Consider the following 21032-nt stretch of genomic DNA (forward strand, 5'->3'; position numbering starts at 1 on the left):
CCTGTGAAAGAATGGGTGGGCTGCACTGAGTTAAGGGAGCCTACTTCCTTCTAAGGCTTAAAGCCCAGTCCCTCACTTCCTAGCTGGTGAATATGTTTATTTTCTGAATTTAGTCCATTGTAGCCCAAATCCTCCCATTGAACAGGATTAGATTAGAACCTGAGAGGCAGCCTTCGATTAGATCTTGAAAGCCAGGCACGTGGTGGTTAACTCCTCTGTGGAAGCAGTGGGTTGGTGATGTGGTGATGTGGTATCAGGAGTGGAGAAAAAGTGTTGATGTTGATTTACGGAAGTATGTCTGTTACCCGTAGGTTTAGAACATGGGTTCTTAACCTCTTGTGGGGCATTAACTCTTTTTCAAAATGTTTTTGATTGTGTAAAAAAGAGCGTAAAATTGCAAAGCAAACTAATTATATTGAAATGCATTTGTCAAAATATTTTTTTCAAAACAAATCAGTAATTCATGTATTTATTAATATATTAAATATCAGAGCTGCAGTAGGCCTGATAATTACTGTAATTTTAAAGTGATGAGTTTAAATCGTGCATCTCAATAGCTACAGTGTGATATGAAAACATATACAATTTATATGAGTGATAAAATCACAGGTACAGCTAATAATTTTGTGGTTGATTCTTTGTAGTCATAATTGAAGGAAATGCTGAATTTCAATTAGAAGTTAATGAAGATAGTGTTATAATTTCTCGGATGCCCCCCACCATCTACCCCAGGTTAAGAACTCCTGCCATCGATACTAAAGTGAAACAGTCCATGAATCACCACTATTAAATATTGTACCCAGCATCATGGGGGAATGTCCACATTTGTGGGCAATTGTTTCAACTATTACCTAGTTTAAGAAAATATTCTTGCTGGCTCACATTAACAATAAAAAAGATTAAAAAATGGAAAAAACATTACTATCTGCCACATATATTCTGTACCTAGTGAAAAGATCTCTTTAAACTGGTGGGCAGGGGCCCCAAGTTGCCATAACAGACTATTAGAACTCTGGCATTAGGGTGCCTAACTTGTTCCCATTTGCTTAAGACTGTCCCTGTTTTAAAATGAGAAGTCAGGCTCTAGGAACCCCTCGGTCCCTGGCAAACATGGATGGTTGTTGAGTGCTTTGGAGTCAGAAATAACATAGTAATTTTAATCAACTTGAGAGATAAATAAGTTGTCAGGAATAAGTTGTCTATTTGTCAGAAAAGACCCTGATGCTGGGGAAGATTGAAGGAAGGAGAAGAAAGGGACAGCCGAGGATGAGATGGTTGGATGGCATCACCAATTCAATGGACATGAGTTTGAGCAAGCTTTGGGAGATGAAGAATAGGGAAGCCTGGCTTGCTGCAGTCTGTGTGATCACAAAGAGTTGTGCACGACTGAGTGACTGACCCACAACAACAAAAATGTCTCTCTTGAGTCTCAGCATCTTCGTTTCCAAATGAGAATGAGAATATCTTTCCTACAAAGTTGTGATAAGTGTTAAATGAGGTTATACATATAAAATGCTTTGCCACGTTATAAGCACTCAAAAACCAGTGACGACTATTATTATTATTGCCACTGCTGTTATTATAAAGTTAATTCCCTTCCCTTTACCTGACTCCATCTTCTCAAAAGAATCTCACCTTCCTCTCTTCCTATGTACATTGTATACAGTCCTCAGACCCCTGCTGAACTCTACTTTTTTCATGAAGAATTAATTTGCTAATATCACATGCACTGATGAAATGGTGCATTAGGTTGAACTTTTTGAAACTGATAGTTTTCTAAGTCAAAAACAGTCAAATACTGATATCATACAATTTGACCTGTGTGTGTACATAGTAGGCATGGGGTGTGGCTTATACAAGGCTGTCATTTCATAAATGTTGTCCTTTCTTCCTCAATGACTCTGATATTCATGGGCCTCTCCTTAATTCCTCCTTTAATCATCCTAGGTTTTCAAAGAAATTTCAGATTCCATGTCGTTATATTTTAAATTAAGATGATCTATTAAATGCTTAAGTAAAATGATTTTTTAACCTTTCGTAAACTGTGTGTAAAAAATTCACAAATCAGAAGAAAAATTCTATAGTCTTGGAACCTTATATTTGCTCTAGATAAAGTTGCTATTATGTATCCCTTGCTTTTTGGCAATAAATAATGTACTGCCTTGCCTTTATCTTATATACATGTGTCTTGAACCTCACCTTGACCATGTTGTATTATCTTTTTACAATATCCAGTGTTAGAAAGAAATACATTAATTACAGATAATTGAAAAGGGAGCTTTAAATATCATTGAAACCAGATGGTATGTTTACATCAGTAAGGTTTCAGACTCAAAGGAACATCATTAAAGAGAAGGGCCCCAAGTAAATTTCTGGAGCAGCTCTGACCAGGCTGGTAGCCCCTATGCTCATGTGGTTATTGAACCCTTGAAATATAGTTGGACCAGATTAAGATGTGATGTAAATATGAAATACATACTATAACCCAAAAACTTAGTAACAAAGAATATAAAATATGCTCTTAATAATTTTACATGTTGAAATGATAATAAGTTGGCTATACTAGGTTAAATAAAAAAATGTAATTAAAATTAACTTCACTTTTTACTTTTAAATGAGACGCCAGAGCATTTAAAAATTCATACATAAAATCACCCAAATGCCAGTCAAGAGATGAATGGATAAATTTAATGTGGTACAATGAAATATTATTTCATGTATATAATACAATATAATACAATGAAATATTATTCAGCCTTAAAAGGAAGGAAATTCTGATACATGCAGCAGCATGGATGAAACTTTGAAAATATGCTAAGTAAAATAAGGCAGACATAAAAGGATAGATAATGCATGATTCCATTTATATCAAATACTTAGAATAGGCAAATTCATAGAGACAGAAGGTAGAATTAGAAGTGACCATGGACTAGAAGTAGGGGGAATGCAGACTTAGTGTTTAAAAGGAAAGGCGTTTCTGTTGTGGGTGATGAAAAAGTTCTGGCAATGGATAGTGGTGGTAGTGACTACTTAGTACCAGTGAATTATGCCGATTATAAAACGGTACATTTTATGTGTATTTTACCACACATTTTCAGCGTTCTCGTGTGGCTTACATTACATTTCTTTGGATAGAGCTTAGAGTTTAAATTGGCTATAGAGGTTAATGAGGAGAAGACAATGGCAACCCACTCCAGTACTCTTGCCTGGAAAATTCCATGGACGGAGGAGCCTGGTAGGCTGCAGTCCATGGGGTCACTAGGAGTCAGACACGACTGAGTGGCTTCACTTTCACTTTTCACTTTCATGCATTGGAGAAGGAAATGGCAACCCACTCCTGTGTTCTTGCCTGGAGAATCCCAGGGATGGAGGAGCCTGGTGGGCTGCCGTCTACAGGGTCGCACAGAGTCGGACACGACTGAAGCGACTTAGCAGCAGCAGCAAGGGTTAATGAAAAGTCGAGCAATGCTGGTGGAGATTGAGAGCTGAATCTTTGCAGTTAGATGTAGTTAGATGTTAGGATTCAAATTCCAGCCCTGCCCCTGACCACCTAAGAATCCTTGGTCAGTATCACTGTGACTACCTTAGTTTCTTCATCTGCAAATGGGGATTATAAAATGTACCACATAGGGTTGCTGTAAGCTTAAAAGATAATACATATACATTGAGTAATGTAAACATAAGAGGCAGCTGAATGAATGGTATAACTTGTTGCTATTGATGGAAGCAATATCTTCCATTTTTATTGATATCTAGCAATTTTGCTAAATCTGAGGCATAATATGAAAAATGTGACCAGATACCTTAGCAGATTTTAGGCTCAGCCTTGTATAAGCTCTCCCCTCAGAATACTTCAGTTCGGCTTCCTGAAATTCACCTTGTGTAGTATTAGTAAACAGCAAAGAAGTGATTCAGGCATATTTCTCTTCAAAAGTACCTGGGAGAAGTGGAAAGTATGATGTCATTTTCTAAGATCTCTAGCTCTCAGGCTATAATTGTGAGTTTATCTTCTGTCAGGTATGAAAATGAAAGTCATTAGGTTGTAAGTTTTCTTTGTCTCGCTAAGGTTTCAAATGGTAAGCTCAGTGGAAGAGTGTCCAAACAGAACTGGGTATGCCCAATAGCCAGATCAGATACCGTTGGGATTCATAGTATCAAAAGTAGTCTTGAAAGCTAGCACAGACTCTGATGGGAAAGATTCTTGGATGCAACTCAGAACTTGCTTCCCCTCCTGGGATATTCAGTTAGTAAATAACAGAGCAGCCATACTGGTTTCTAAGACACAGATATTTCTGTCACGGGGCTGCTTCCTCTGTGGCTCAGAGGTAAATAATCCGCCTGCAATGCAGAAGATGCAGGTTCAACCTATGGGTTGGGAAGATCTCCTGGAGGAGGGCATGGCAACCCACTTCAGTGTTCTTGCCTGGAGAATCCCATGGACAGAGGAGCCTGGAGGGCTAGAGTCTATAGGGTCGCAGAGAGTCGGGCAAAGTCGTGCCTGAGCCCTCCACAGGCCTCTCTTTACCTGAGCTTCCCGCCCCCCAGCCCGAGTCCCTCCAGACCTCCTCACATTCCAGAAACTAACGGCCTAGTTTCCTAAGGGGGCTCTGGTTCTTCGACTGGCATCTGTTCTCACTGGTCAGTGCCTAACCATGCTGCCTCTTAAATATCTCCACATTCTACAGCTAAAGCATTAGCTTAATTCCTGAGATTCTATTTGCCCATCTTTGTATTGCTGGAGTAGGAAGTATAGATGGAAATGAGAAATTGGAAAATAACCTGACTCTGCTGAACGATTCATCTATTATTTGAGTATAAGAATTTCTTTTAAAGAGCTTGAGCTCATTTTAAGGAAGTCTCTAAATCAAGAGTTGCAAACTCCTGTGGACTGGCCAAATTTGGACTGCAGATGATTTTTTTTTTTAATGGCCAGAAGTGTATAAATATACTGAATTCAAAGATTAAGCCAAAAAAGAACTGTTCATCCCAGCTACCCTCTTGTCCTACTGCTCAAATTAAAATCCCAGCCTGTTCCCTGACAGCATTAAAATTTGAAACCCCTGTTCTAAATTCATACAACACCATCTCAATTCTACTAGTATTTACTCATCACCTGATCATACAGTCTGTCACTTGAGCTGTAATGTTTCTATTTTGTTTAAGAAATGGATGCAAAGCTACTTTCAGAGGTAGCCAATTAAGATTAATTAAACATTTCACCAGACTTAACAGGTCTAATTAGATTTGATTCATCTGTAATTTTATTACCAATGAGATATCTGGATGACTAAATTATATTTTCTTAACTTCATAGGAGCCGAATGCTCATCTCTTCCCCGTGGGCTTTTTTTCTCCCTCTAAGGGATGTGATAGTGAGTCATCATCCATATTCTCCCTGTCTCCTGGTGCCATTAAGTAAAGCCCATCTGAGAGCTGATGATGGAATCTGGGGCTCTGGGGCAGCTTCTGGCTTTGGGCCACCTCCCTGAATTATTCATGTGGAGCCAGGGAGGGTAAATGTCCAGCCACAAAGATCCAGAACCAATGCCAAGGGGGAGATGCTGGCCTAAAATAATTGAGGAAACGACCACTGGCGCCACTGACTTGGAAGCTCCAAGTAGAACCACATGGCTTCAGCTCAGGTCTAGGTGGCCCTTGACCCCCCCCCCAACCTCCCCCTCCTTCCTGCCCCAGCACTCCTGTTTTAACTAAGAAAGGAGCTCTGAGGAGCCAAGATGTCTCTCTGACCCGGCGTAAACCCTGTCCTTTGAGTTATTGCTCTCAGCAACCCTGCAAGAGGTTTGGGATTTTTCAGAATAACCAGCAATCCCCAGCCTCTAATTTTCCCCCGGCAGCACTCTTGTAATTATCCCATTGGTGTTAAGTTGATTGTATGTTTTTAGTATATTTACTGAATACGTATTATGCACAGAGCATGTGGTAGCACTGGTAGGGGGATGCAGAGGGGAACAGGGTACAGATCCTGATCTTTAAGTATAATAAGTAAGTTTCATTTGGAGTCAACTTCATGGTGGCTGTTGGAAGTGATGTCTTTTGAAGAATTCAAAGTCTCCAAGGAGAATCAGTGGGAAAGAATGCTGTGATCAAGTCATGATGTCTCCTCTGGCAGAATACAGAAGGGTTTCATTCCTGACCAGCAGTCTTATAAGAAAAATAATACTGTTGTCTAGTTGTCCATTTATCTATAATGCCTTACATAACAGGAAAAAAAAAATCACTGTCATTTACTCAGTACTGAATATAAGCAAGACATTAGGTAGGTGCTTAATATGCATTTACTCTCTTTTAAGAATATCTGGCATTGTTTCGTCTCAATCACCAGTGACTACTTTTAGACCTGTGATTTGACCTGTGTGGTCTATGTGGTTATCCCAGCTCTAGAAGCACAGACACAACAATTTACAGTGTGGTATGGGAAGAGCAGTACATCAGCAGTTAGAAAGCTCAGATGCTGCTAAGCGATCTTACATCTACAGCCCTCATTTTCCAAAATGTAATACGCTGGGGATAACTTGATTCTTCTGGCCCCTTTTCAACACAAGTCTGAGGAAACCTAGCTCACTTCACTGTTGTATGGACGGACTTAAAGTAATTAACAGAAGATGACCCAAACCATACACATTTTTCTCCTCCATAAACATCCGAAAGGATTAATGTTTTGCTGTCATCCTGAGAAAGGAAAGGGATGCTGTTGGAGTGAAAGAAAAATGAAACTGTTAATTGCTCAGTCATGTCTGATTCTTTGCCACCTCATGGACTGTAGCCCACCAAGCTCCTCCTGTCCATGGAATCAGGCAAGAATACTGGAGTGGGTAGTCATTCCCTTCTCCAGGGTATCTTCCCAACCCAGGGATCAAACCTGGGTCCCCTACATTTCAAGCAGATTCTTTAACATCTAAGGCCCCAGGGAAGCCCAATAAAGGCAAGGGATGCTGTTGGAGCAAGCCTATACAATTCATCTGGGTAGATTTTGGAGTCTTCCGGATTCGGGCATGATACAGTCAAGGAAGTTCCCTAGGGTACAGTGACCTTAGTACATAAAGTAAAACAAGAGATTTGTCTCTAGTAGCTGTGACCAGGTCACTGAAGGTATGCAAGGGGGATATGTTCTGATAAAGGCTACAAACTTGTTAACACTTTTAATTATGTTTGGGGCACACAGCGTTATAGAACCAGCTGACTTGGCATTATTGAAAACCTTGTCAGCTGCCATTCAGTGATTCAGCCAGCCAAGGAAGCTCTAGGGAAAGTTTGCTCATTTCTCTATTCAGGTTGTTTGTCCATCCATGTAATTTTAGAAGTATTCTTTCAACGAATCCAGCAGCCGTTAATCCTAACAAACAATAGCTTTTGAATTCCAGTCCATCCTTTATCACATAATAGTTAAGGTAGAGAGAGTAGTGGGGAGTCTTCTAGTTATATTTTGTCATCCTGTCCAGAATACAGTTGTGAGGAAATAGAGAAGTATTTGACACATGGAAGCAGGAAAATAGTCCTTTTTCAGATAAATGTTCTGGAAAGTTTTCATTCAAAGTTAAACTGTGTTGAAGTCATTATTTGTTTTATTTTGTTGCATATTTTATTTGCGCTCAACTCACAATTCCTTATGTTAAAAAGAAATGGTTTTTAAATCTACAGAATTCCAAGTACAGTATTAAATTTTGTAGCTAAAGGAAGTAAGTGTGTACCACTACTTATATTCTAACAGAAGTAGGAGAGAAAAGCCCCAAAACTTGTCTTGGTAAAGCCACACATTGGTAATTGTGCCAGGGAGTTCACGCTGCAGAATGTCTAGTGTAAGTAGTGGCTGACCTGTGAGTAAATGTTTACTTTCATACCACAGAACCCTGTGACAGCCCATTAAAAGATAATCCCTTGGTGTCTAAATCTCAGAAGTTCTCCTTTGCCAGTCAGCTTGTGGTTGGGGTTGTTCAAGACAGATGGACCATCATCCCATTTTAACATTGTATATTGATGTTTGCTTTGCCAAATCCCTCTCCCCTGCGCACATCCTTTTCTATGAGGTAAAAGAAATTGTAATCTCTGGACTCATTTGATAAATTTATAAACCTTCTTAGGATAAAGGGAACTTCAGAATTTGGTTCAATCCCTATAGGTCTGAGTTGAGAAAGAGAGAGAGACAGAGATAAAGACAGACAGGAGGAGGGAGGTGTCCATTCATATGTACCATACCTTCCATGGTCAAGCTAGTCATTTAATTTAAGATGCATGGACCTCTCCTGAAAATTTCATCAAGTATATAATAATATCAGCAACAAGTTACATCAGTTGAGTGATTGAATACTCATTGTGTGCCAAGAAATGGAGGCTGAGTGCCTTGGAATGTCAGCATAGAAACTGTATGTCAGGCTAGGTTCATGTTGTAGAGTTAGCTCCCCAACAGATGAGGGAAACCTTCAGAGAGAAATCAGGGCCAATGAGGCAGCCCTTAGGGACAAGGTCAATGCCAGTCCTACTGCACTGTGGCAAAATGGAAAGATATGGAGGAGGAATGAGATTTGCAATGCTTCTTAATGCTTATGGGAGTTTTTCCCCCTGAAAAACATCTGAGCATACAGAAGTTTGTACACAATTCCAGGAATTGTTACAGAAATCCTGAAATCTAATCACAGGCAGTTTGGACTCCTGGATTAAGACAAAAAGAGATAGGAGGAGAAAGCATCTGATTCTTACTAGGAGGCTTCTGTATTGCAGACATTTGACATACATATAAACACACCTTGACTATGGCCATGAAAGATACGGCTTGTGGGCCCCATTTGGTAGATCCAGAATCTGAGATTCTCAAAAGTTAAACATCCACAGAGATCACATGGCTAGCAAGCACTAGGCAGGCATTCAAAACTCTTTATTCCTGACTTGCCAGTGTTAGCATTTGAGTCAACCATGAGAGAGAGAGCGAGCCTCAAACACAACAGAGATGAACATTTTTATAAGAGATTATTGATGTTAGAAACTCTGTATATATCTCATGATAGGTACATTAAATATATCACAATTCATCCACATAATGGAATATCATACATCACTACAAGCCATATTTTCACAAATTTTTTAATGATATGAGGAAATGTTCATAGTTGCAAGGTCACAGAAGCAGGATTCAAATATGTATATTTATCATAGCCTATATATGTGTATGTGTGTGTGTGCACATATATAGATACGAGAAAATTAATGATAAAAAATAGGAGTTTTGTCATTTAGTCATTCATGTTTGCATTATAATGATAACTTATTAATTCTGTAATCAAGAAATAGTCAATCTAACAGTTGAAGTATATTACTTAGATGTTAACTGTCTTTTTTTTTAACTGCCTTAAGATAGAGCATAAAGGAACTAGAAGGGATATAGCACAATCCCTTTTTAAAATTTTTATTTACTTATTTATTTTTTAAATTGAAGAGTAGTTGATTTACAATACTATATTAGTTTCAGGTATACAGCATAGTGATTCAATATCTGTGCAGATTACACTCTATCATAGGTTATTAACCTCAGATACGCAGATGACATCACCCTTAGGGCAGAAAGTGAAGAAGAACTAACAGCCTCTTGATGAAAGAGGAGAGTGAAAAAATTGGCTTAAAGCTCAACATTCAGAAAACTAACATCATGGCATCCAGTCTCATCACTTCATGACAAATAGACAGGGAAACAGTGGCTGACTTTATTTTTCTGGGCTCCAAAATCACTGCAGATGGTGACTGCAGCCATGAAATTAAAAGACGCTTACTCCTTGGAAGGAAAGTTATGACCAACCTAGATAGCATATTAAAAAGCAGAGACATTACTTTGCCAACAAAGGTCCGTCTGGTCAAGGCTATGGTTTTTCCAGTGGTCATGTATGGATGTGAGAGTTGGACTGTGAAGAAAGCTGAGCACCGAAGAATTGATGCTTTTGAACTGTGGTGTTGGAGAAGACTCTTGAGAGTCCCTTGGACTGCAAGGAGATCCAACCAGTCCATCCTAAAGGAGATCGGTCCTGGGTGTTCATTGGAAGTACTGATGCTGAAGCTGAAACTCCAGTACTTTGGCCACCTGATGTGAAGAGCTGACTCATTTGAAACAACCCTGATGCTGGGAAAGATTGGGGGCAGGAGGAAAAGGGGACTACAGAGGATGAGTTGATTGGATGGCATCACTGACTCAATGGACATGGGTTTGGGTGGACTCTGGGAGTTGGTGATGGACAGGGAGGCCTGGTGTGCTGCTTTTCATGGGGTCACAAAGAGTCAGACACGACTGAGCGACTGAACTGATAGTTTATTATAAAATAAGAGCTATAATCCTCTTTGGCATGCAGTATATAGGGGCTTCCCTCGTAGCTCAATCGGTTAAGAATCTGCCTGCAATGCAGGAGACCTGGGTTCAATTTCTGGATCAGGAAGATCCCTTGGAGAAGGAAATGGCAACCCACCCCAGTATTCTTGCCTGGAGAATCCCACGGACAAGAGAAGCATGGCAGGCTACAGTCCACGGAGTTGCAAGAGTCAGACACAACTTTGTGACTAAACCACCATGCAGCACATCCTTGTTTCTCGTGTTGGTTTGTATCTCTTAATCTTATACCTCTAATTTGTCCCTCCTGCCTTTACTTTATTCTTTGGTAACCACAAGTTTATTTTCTATATCTGTGATTTTGTTTCTGTTTTGCATATACCTTCATTTGTGGTTTTAGTTTTTTTTAGATTTCCACATATAAGTGATATTATATGGTATTGTCTTTCTCTGACTGACTTAATTTTCTAAGCATAATATTCTCTAGGTCCGTTCATGTTGCTCCAGATGGCAGAATTTAATTCTTTTTTATGGCTGAGTAATATTTCTGTGTGTATGTGTGTGTGTGTGTGTGTGTGTGTGTGTGTGTGTGTTACATCTTAACCCTATCCTCTGTTGATGGACATTTAGGTTGTATCCATGTCTTAGCTATTATAAATAATGCTGCTATGACCATTAAGGTGTATGTATAATTTCAAATTAGTGTTTTTCTACATATATACCCAGGAATAGAAAGCTGGGTCATATATGATCCATAGATCGTATAGGATCTCTATTTCTAGTTTTTTGAGGAACCTCCACACTGTTTTCCATAGTGGCTGTGAAAGTGAAAGTGGCTCACTTGTGTCTGACTCTTTGTGCCCCCTTGGACTATACAGTCCATGAGAATTCTCCAGGCGGGAATACTGGAGTGGATCCCTCCTCCAAGGGATCTTCCCAACCCAGGGATTGAACCCAGGTCTCCTGCATTGCAGGTGGATTCTTTACCAGCTGAACCACAAGGGAAGCTCAGGAATACTGGATTGGATAACCTGTCCCTTCTCCAGCGGATCTTCTGGATCGAGGAATCGAACCAGGGTCTCCTGCATTGCAGGTGGATTCTTTACCAACTGAGCTATCAGGGAAGCCCAAATCACTCAGTCATGTCCGACTCTTTGCAACCCCATGGACTATACAGTCCGTGGAGTTCTCCAGACTGGAATAGTGGAGTGGGTAGCCTTTCCCTTCTCCAAGGAGTCTTAACCCAGGGATCAAACCCAGGTCTCCCGCATTGCAGACAGATTCTTTACCAGCTGAGCCACAAGGCTGTACAAATTTATATTCCCACCAGCTGTGTAGGAGGGTTCCCTTTTCTCTGCATCCTTTCCAACATTTGTTGTTTTTGAATGCTAACCATTAATAGGTGTGAGGTGATATCTCATTGTTGTCTTTGATTTGCATTTCTCTATTAACTAGTTGTGTTGAATATCTTTTCATATGCCTATTAGCCATCTGTATATTTTCTTCAGAAAAATGTATATTTAGATATTCTGACCATTTTTTGATTGGGTTGTTTGGGGTTTTTTTTATATTGAGTTATATGAGCTCTTTGTATATTTTAAATATTAGCCTCTTGTCAGTCCCATCATTTGCAAATATTTGTCCCCATTCCATAGATTGCCTTTTTGTTTTGTCAGTGGTTTCCTTTGCTGTGCAAAAGCCTGTAAGTCTGATTAGGCCCCATTTGTTTATTTTTGCATTTGTTTCTTTTGCCTTAGGAGACTTATTAAAAAAAATGTTGCTACAATTTGTTAAACAGTGGTCTGCCTATGTTGTCTCCTAGGAGTTTTATGGGCTCCATTCTTACATTTAAATCTGTAAACTATTTTGTGTTACTTTTATATATGGTGTGAGGGAATGGTGCAATCCCTTTTTAATGGTGGGAAGACTAAGACTAGATAAACATGGCCTAAAATTAAGTAGGACTTGCATAATATCAGTGCAGATGTTGTAATTCATAGTATAGTCTTTCATATTTTTTTTCTTCTTATGAATGCTTTATGAAGAAGTACCACCTTATCTGGAGAAAAATGTTCTCACAGTGAAACAATGCTTTTGATCTCTGGTTACCATGTATATGTGAACTCTGAAGTAGGGCTCTGCTCAGAAAGACAGATTGCCCAGATCCCTGCAAACTGTCTGTCTTCTGTTCCTCAACACCTCTTGCCAAGGGGACATCTAGTCTTACCCCACCCAGGATTTGAAACCATGAGAACAGGGATTCCTAATTCTCTCCTGAAAGGTAATTTACTGCAAGTGGCTCCTTCTCTTGGAATCTCCCTCCTCAAATCATCTCCTAGAGCCTGAGCCAGAAGCCAAGTCGAACACCCCACTTCCTCAGCGGAACCCACCCACCAGAGAGTTTTTCTGCCAAAGATTTACCATGGAAGGATTTCAGCCTCTGAGGAATATTCAAATATATGTACATTTGTTTCCCTAATTGCCATAATATTTACATTGTCATTATCAGTAGATTACATTATACATTTATTTAGAACTATCATTTGCAGTGTTCTCCCCTAATTAGGAAAGGAAACAGCTCTTTGGCATGTAAGAGAATATGTCATGTCCTCTTTGACTGATCACTTGAATAGAACAGGGATTATAAGTATTTACTTAAGGATTTCTAAAGTAGGGCTGACCAGATCTAGGCAGAATGAAAATGATTTCTCAGGAATCTTCTGCTCTCACAGGTTAAGGAGGGGAGGAGGGACGAATGGAAGAGCAGGTCTTTGGGGTTAAATGGCATTTGTCACCAATTTTAATGGGACTGGAAAGTGGTTTGGTTGGTGTTTCAGTTTGAATTGTGCTGTTTACTTGATCAGGGTCCTTGCTTTTGAGTATGTAATGGTGATAATATAAGTCTCAGGGTCACTCCTTGACTAGTTTGCCAGTGAGCTGCTCAGAGGAAAGCTCTTCAAAATTGCTTCTTTATTAAGGGGAAAAAAATACCTCTTTTAAGTCATTTTTTGCCATTAGTTCAAATTATAAAAATGTTTTCAAAAAGTCAATTTTAAAAAATAACTAATTTGTATTATAATCTTGGATGCAAATGGAAAGAAAGATTTGAAACTAGGTTTTTTAAAAAATTAAACTAGTTGTACAGTCAACATTTCTGCTTATATTTACCTATAGGAACTATAAAATGCATGATGAATTTTGGCTTTTTCTGGCATTGCCCACATAAAATATATTGCTTATATATGAAAAAATGACTATACTGTAGGGGATAAACTTAGAGAGAGTTCACCCTAAGTGTAGCTGTGTTAATATAAGAGGAAAGACTGTATTTACTAATACCATTTCTAGTTAATAGTGTGTGAAGTTTAATTACAAAATCCTATACAAGGAAAAAAAAAAATCCTATACAAGGAATTTATTGCATACAATTGGGGTCAGTTAAAATAACTTTCTTAAAGCGTAGCAGATTTAAATAGATTTGTGTCAACATAGCTTTCCAGGCCGCCATCATTATCAAATTATTCCATATTATCTTCAAGGGGAAATGGTTTTAGACCCAGTGGTAAACATAGTTTGGTGCTCTACTTTGAAGGCAGGGGTCGTGTGTGAGTGCGGAAATAACTTACCACTTTAGTTCACTGTAGTAGACATTTTTGAATAATAGCCAAAGGGTTTTTGTCAGCTTCAGGAATTTACTGAGTACACACTTTCACTTTTCAGAAGTGGCCCTGGAATCAAACTCTTAATAGAATGAGATAACAAGTCAGTGTCAGAGACTCCAGAAATGACTTGAGGGTTCTTTGTAGAATTTTCACATATGAGGAATGTTCAGAAGAGTCAATAAAACTAAACTATGGAGCCAAGTAGTCAAGGTGGGAAATGTCCACTTAATAATTGCCAACAGAAAAGACAAGCGTATAGATCTTCAAATAATGATCGAGCAATCAGGCGTGGGTCAAGGCATAGCAGACCCAGAGTTCTCAAGGGGTTCCAAGTCAATAGTTCTCGACCAAAAGCTGGACTTTTCTTCTTACTTCAGTTGTGACTTGGAACAGTTCACATCATTTCTTTTAAAGTGATTTATCTTTGCAATGAGTACAGTAGCACCAGGTGCTTTCTTTGGATATGTAGCATTTAACGCAGCTGTTAATGGTACATTTCTTTCTGTGATACTTGCTTAAATATTTGTCTCCTCTTTTAGACATTAAGTTCCTTTGCTCACCCTTATATTCCCAGCGTAAATTACATGCCTGGCGCACAGCAAGCGTTCCATGATGATTTGTTGAACAGGAACTTATTTCAATGGAAAATTACGGAGGACATGTGAAACAATTCATGTAGTTAGCCTTGTGCCGACATTGAGTAAGTCTTCAGCGCATGTGAGACACCCTTATTGTTGTTGTTGTTATTATTTACATTGAGTAAATGTTTTTAAATAAAATAAGTTCTAGGCTATTTCAGGATAAACCTCAGCAGGTAACACAAATCAGTGGGCACTAAGAAACTATATTTTATTAGGTCATGTCATATTGGTCAAGCCTAAGGAAACCTCTAAAATTTGGCTTCTCAGCCAGAAAGGCAATTCATCGATTTACAATAGAAGATATATTTTTTTCCCTAGGGGTCAGGACTTCCTGAAATCAGTGTCTTTGGAACACAGAATTAGTTCTAAATGTTGCTTTTAAGCTCTGAATACAAACAAAGGGAGCTGTCTTTATGGTCTTGTAGGGTTTGAGATGTGGGCTGGAGACTTAGTTCCACTATTCTGGTACCTTTCTGGTTGCTAGAAAGGTATGTAAAACATGTCTGTCAGCCTCTCTTTCTCACTGTTTATCTTCCCTTAGAGAATGAAGGATAAATATGACAGTTCTGCTATCTATATCTAATATAATTTTGAAGCTGAAAGAAACCTTGGTGGTGGTTTAATTGCTAAATCATGTCCAATTCTTGCGACCCCATGAACTGTAGCCCACCAGGTTCCTCTGTCCTTGGGATTTTCCAGGCAAGAATACTGGAGTGGGTTGCCATTTCCTTCTCCAGGGGATCTTTCTGACCTAAGGATCAAATCTGGGTTTCTTGTGTTATAGGAAGTCTCCTGCATTGCAAGCAGATTCATTACCAACTGAGCCACCAGGGAAGCCCTTAAAAGGAACCTTCAGTTCAGTTCAGTCGCTCAGTTGTGTCCCAACTCTTTGCGACCCCATGAATCGCAGCACGCCAGGCTGTCCATCACCAACTCCTGGAGTCCACTCAAACCCATGTCCATCAAGTCGGTGATGCCATCCAACCATCTCATCCTGTGTCGTCCCCTTTTTCTCCTGCCCCCAATCCCTCCCAGCATCAGGGTCTTTTCCAATGAGTCAACACTTCGCATGAGGTGGCCGAAGTATTGGAGTTTCAGCTTCAGCATCAGTACTTCCAATGAACACCCAGGACTGATCTCCTTTAGGATGGACTGGTTGGATCTCCTTGCAGTCCAAGGGACTCTCAAGAGTCTTCTCCAACACCACAGTTCAAAAGCATCAATTCTTCGGTGCTCAGCTTTCTTCACAGTCCAACTCTCACATCCATACATGACCACTGGAAAAACCATAGCCTTGACCAGACGGACCTTTGTTGGCAAAGTAATGTGTCTGCTTTTTAATATGCTATCTAGGTTGGTCATAACTTTCCTTCCAAGGAGTAAGCGTCTTTTAATTTCATGGCTGCAGTCACCATCTGCAGTGATTTTGGAGCCCAGAAAAATAAAGTCAGCCACTGTTTCCACTGTTTCCCCATCTATTTGCCATGAAGTGATGGGACTGGATGCCATGATGTTAGTTTTCTGAATGTTGAGCTTTAAGCCAACTTTTTCACTCTCCTCTTTCACTTTCATCAAGAGGCTGTTAGTTCTTCTTCACTTTCTGCCATAAGGGTGGTGTCATCTGCATATCTGAGGTTATTGATATTTCTCCTGGCGATCTTGATTCCAGCTTGTGCTTCTTCCAGCCCAGCATTTCTCATGGTGTACTCTACATATAAGTTTAATAAGCAGGGTGACAATATACAGCCTTGACTTACTCCTTTTCCTATTTGGAACCAGTGTGTTGTTCCATGTCCAGTTCTAACTGTTGCTTCCTGACCTGCGTATAGGTTTCTCAAGAGGCAAGTCAGGTGATCTGGTATTCCCATCTCTTTCTAGGGAGCATCTATTTTCCTAAACCCAACATCTTACACATCTGTATTATAGATGATAAATGTGAGCCTTGAAGAGGTGACTTTGCCTAGGAAATACAGATCGGTTGTAACAAAGCAAGGGCCTGACCCTGGTTTTCTGGAGAATTTTTGTTCTTTCCAGTTCCCTACCCTGCTTTATCTAACATTCCCTATTGTTGTGTAGTTTGGGAGGGGACCCTCAAACATTATTCACATCCTGGTCCTGAGTATCTGTACATGTTGCTTTATATAAAAAAGTGATGGAGATTTTCCTGGATTATAATCTAGGGGCTAGAAATGCAATCACATGTATATTTGAGAACTAGGGAAAGGTGAATCAGAAATACACAATGGAAAAGGTGATGTGAAGACCTGGCAAAGAGAAATTTGAAGATGCTGGCCTGGAAGACTCGAGTGACATGGCGACAATTCGAAGAATGCTGGCAGATACTTGGAGCTGGAAGAGGCGAGGAACGGATTCTCCCCTAGAGCCTCTGGAGGAAGGAGGACACTGCCAACACAGTGCCTTTGATTTTGGCACACTGCTACTGATTTCAGACTTTTGGCCTCTAGAACTATGAGAAGATCAATTTCTGCTATTTTAAAGCACCATGCTTGTGGTAATTTGTTATAGCAGCCACAGGAAACAAATATACCTATGAAAATAGAAGTCTTATTTTCCTAGTTAAAGATTTGATTTATTTGCTGACCTGACCCCACCAATATAACATCAGCAACAAGGTAGCTTCAGAATTAAAATTGAAGTGAATTCCTGCTTTTTTGACAGCAATTTAAACTAGATCCTACTGTTTCCCTAGTAGTTTTGAGCAAACAAACTCTGGACTAATATGATTTCATTTGCAAAAAAATATGGACTTATGATATGGCCACAGGGCAAATTATTTTATACATAGATCATCTTGGAAATCACACACACTTTTTTGTCCAAGTCACCTTGAGGGAAGCTATCATTTTCTTTTTATTAGGTATATCAAGCTTTTCTAGTGTTTAAACTTCTTTACACATTATCCTCACTTTCCTGGAGTAGCTTTCCAAACAGAAGCCTATTATAACAGAGAAAAATAGAGGTCATCAGATGAGCTCTTCTTAAACATCTTCTCTATCAGAAATGTCTCTATTCTGACAGACCCAGAACAGGCATCTGTCACCCAGGTCCTGTTTCCTTCCTTGCTTTTCTCTCAATCCAAAGCTAATCTATGTCTGCCCTGGAGGACATCCACTTCTGCCTTCTTGAGGACCTTGCTCTGTCAATTTTCCCATCTCCTCTAACCTCAAACTCGTTTTTTCTCCATCGGCTCATACCCTTTAACATATAAATATACTCACATTTTTTTTCCATCTTAAAAAATCATTAACTGCACATTTCCTTCTAATGACTGGCACACCTCTCTTCTCAGTCAAATGTTTGGGAAGAAAATCCTTGTCTCCACTTTATCACCGCCTATTTCTTTCTTTTACTCACTGCTTGCCTTCCAGTTTGCACCCATCCTCAGTTACCCATGTACCACGGTCAGTGGTACTTGTAACTTTCCTGCCCTCTGGACAACACTGGACTCTGTTTGGGGAATTACAAATTAGAGCTTCTACTGGCCAGGTACTGTGCTAGGTGCTCTGTTCCAGAAAAGAGCAGATGTGATTTCTACCCTCATGGAACTCAGCTGATCAGCCACTTCTGGTTAATACACAGGTCCCTTGATTTCCACTTCTCCCTTTGGCAGGTTTACTTGAACGCCATTTAAATTTCCCTATTTGTGAAGTTCCCTCTCTTCCTCCCTTCATCCCTTTCCTTATTATACATGTCTTCTCGAGGCAATTACCTCTACACCCATGGCTTCAACTACTTTGTACGTACTCCAATGACAATTTTAATATTGTTCTCATTTAACAGTTTTAGTTTACATAGGACATGTCATTTACTAAAACCATAGATTCCAATTTGCTCCATGAAAAATATCATAGTCTTAACTGTCAGCACAGCGTTAGGGGATTTCCCCAACTACATTTTAAAATTGATTTAGTATGTGTTATTTTCAAAAACATAAGATGGGATATCACAAAATGGACTTGGCCTACAGAAGTTTACATCTAACTTTCAACTGGAGAGCTCTAATTCCATGCTCTCATTAACAGAGCCCCAAATGATCTTCCTCCTCAAACCTCTTCCTCTTTCTGCACTGTCTAGGAAAAAGTCACTGTGCTCTCCCTAGTTCCCTCAGTCAGAACCCTAGTAGCCATTTTTGCCTCTCTTTTCCCCCTCTTGCTCCGTATCTAGTCACCAAATGACCTCAAATCCTTTCCCACCACACCAGTCTCTGCCACTGCCTTTAGTTTAAACTCTCACTCCGCTCTTAGATGAATAAAAAGTCTCTTCATTGCTCTTGTTTCTTTCATCAATCCTCCTTATTGTCCATAGTGTCCTCACTAGAAACCACCTGATTGTGACTCCTTAACGTCACAACATTCAAAGGCTTTCATGTTTCTGGGGGGAAAAAAAATCAAGCTCTTTACCCCAGAACCTACTTTGGGGTTAGACAGATCTAGGTTTGAATTTCAGGTTCAAGTACTTGGCAGCAGTGTGAGTGACCTCAGACAACTGGACTTTCTAAGCCTTTGTTTTCTCCTGTGCCTGACGGAGCTCATCGAGGGCAGGGCTATTGCAGGAACACAGTGCCTAGAAAGTAGGAGGGACTAACCAATGTTGAAGGAAGGGAAAGAATTTTAAAATCCACTTCAAAAAATTGTTCTCCCTTAGAGAAAATCCTATGCCACTTCCAATCAAATTTGACTTCTACCTTTCTTTTCTGATAATCACAATAAGGTGCCTTTGCGGATCCAAACGATCGGAGACCAAATCCTGGCCATACCCCTGAGCAATCATGTGACCTTGGGAACATATCTTTACCATCACCTTCATTAAATCAAAACCGCGGTACTTCACTTTGCGACTCTTCAGTTTTGTATGAGAAAATCGTGCTTTATGCTTTATGTTACCGGTGAAAGTAGGGAAACCTGGAGACTCGTGCCGTGGAAGAGAGAAACAGCGAGAAAACCGAGTTGCTGAATCCCAGCGTTTCAGAGTTGGGAGGGAGGCGTTCGGTCCCTAATTTACCGAGGAGGAAGCGGAGGGGTGACGTGTCCTGGAGTCTCATTCAAGACACAGACACAGCTCTTTATTGAGGACCCGGGGGGTTGCTATGGTTAAACTGAAGGCGGAAACTAACACTCTTTCGAAGTCAATTTGAGAGGAGCATTTAGTTACAAAAGCTGTCAACAATTCGGGTGTAACTAAGTTCATTGAGGAATGCATCAAATGAGTCAGCTGTCAGACCCGGTGAAACCGAGTTGCTTAACGGAACTGACTCTTTACTAACAAGCCTTCTATAGGGTCCGCTGACTCTCTAGCTTCGATTCACAAACTCCCGCAATGCTTCCCGAAGGACACGGAAAGCTCCGAGTGCCGCACGAGGAATGGAAACGAGAGTTCGGGGCGCGCCACTCGAGGGGCGGGGCAGTCGCAGGGTGGGGGCGGGGCATTGTGAGTCACGTGCCTGCTCTCTGAGGCGGGCGCGGGGAGGAACCTCTGTGTGTGATTGGTCCGTCGTAACCAGGTGACCGAAGGACGCATTCCGGTTGGCAAGGGCCAGCCAGGCTAGCGGCTTTCAGTCTGGAGGCGGCGGCGGAAGGAGGAGGAGCTCCGACCGCGCTCTCTCCCGGCAGTGGCTGTGCGTCTCAGCGCTTGTCGGGTCCCCACCCCTTTTAAATAAGCCCGGCTGGTCGCAGCCTTCACTGACTAGCTGACTCCGGGGAGGCGGCGGCGGCGAGACAGCGGGGGTGCGGCCGGGCCGGAGCCCTGCTCCGGCCCCGGCGGCGTGGCGGACAGGAGAGAGGCAGGCGAGGCCGCGTCTACCTGTGCGGCGCAGCCCCGGCATAGCCCGGGTCTGCCGGTGCCCGCCGCTCCATTGTTGGGGGAGGGGGCGGTCTCTGAGCTTGGCGGAGTCCGGGGCCGAGCGGAGGCGCCCCATGGGGAACACGTTGAGCTGTTGCGTGTGCCTCAGTGCCAACCGGCGCGTGGGGCCTGCGCCAGACTCCGAGTCTGAGGTCTACGAGGCGGCGGCCGGAGACCCGGTGGCCGTAGCACCGGCGCCGGCTGCCGTGGAACCCACCGAGTTGGATTTCCGAGCGGGTGAAGGCCACCACCTGCAGCACATCAGCGACCGGGAGATGCCCGAAGGTAAGGAAGCGGCCGGCGCGCCTCGCCCCTCGCGGGGCCGGCCCCGTCTGCTCTCGGGCTTACCTCTGGCCTCCGCCGACCCCCAGGTCCCCCGGGAGGAAGCCGCCGCCTAGGGCTCCTTCCTGCCTGGAGTTGGCTCTCTCGGGGCTGGGCACCAAGGACGGAGGCTGGCCCTGCCTGGCGTCCCCACCCCTTATTCTTTCTCCGTCGCGTCCGGCCAGTCTTTCTCCCTCTTCTCTACCCGAACGCCCAATTCTTCCT

General features: G+C 41.4%; 2 protein-coding genes across 5 annotated transcripts in view; both read left to right on the plus strand.

Moving 5' to 3' along the window:
* Window positions 1–21032, plus strand: part of LOC122684278 — an 831075-nt gene that overhangs the window by 198328 nt on the left and 611715 nt on the right.
* LOC122684279 (cyclin-Y-like protein 1) overlaps window positions 1–21032 on the plus strand; it is a 124411-nt gene that overhangs the window by 66483 nt on the left and 36896 nt on the right. Inside the window, exon 1 of one of the 4 annotated variants that reach the window (XM_043888283.1) lies at window positions 20213–20771. The exons of the other annotated variants lie outside the window; for them this stretch is intronic. Coding sequence (XP_043744218.1) covers window positions 20561–20771 — 211 coding nt within the window. The 5' untranslated portion in view covers window positions 20213–20560. Of the gene's footprint in view, window positions 1–20212; window positions 20772–21032 lie in introns of those variants that run through there. 4 annotated transcript variants of the gene reach the window in all.

Source organism: Cervus elaphus, chromosome 26 (genome assembly GCF_910594005.1).
Source record: "Cervus elaphus chromosome 26, mCerEla1.1, whole genome shotgun sequence".
NCBI classification, from domain to species: Eukaryota; Metazoa; Chordata; class Mammalia; order Artiodactyla; family Cervidae; genus Cervus; species Cervus elaphus.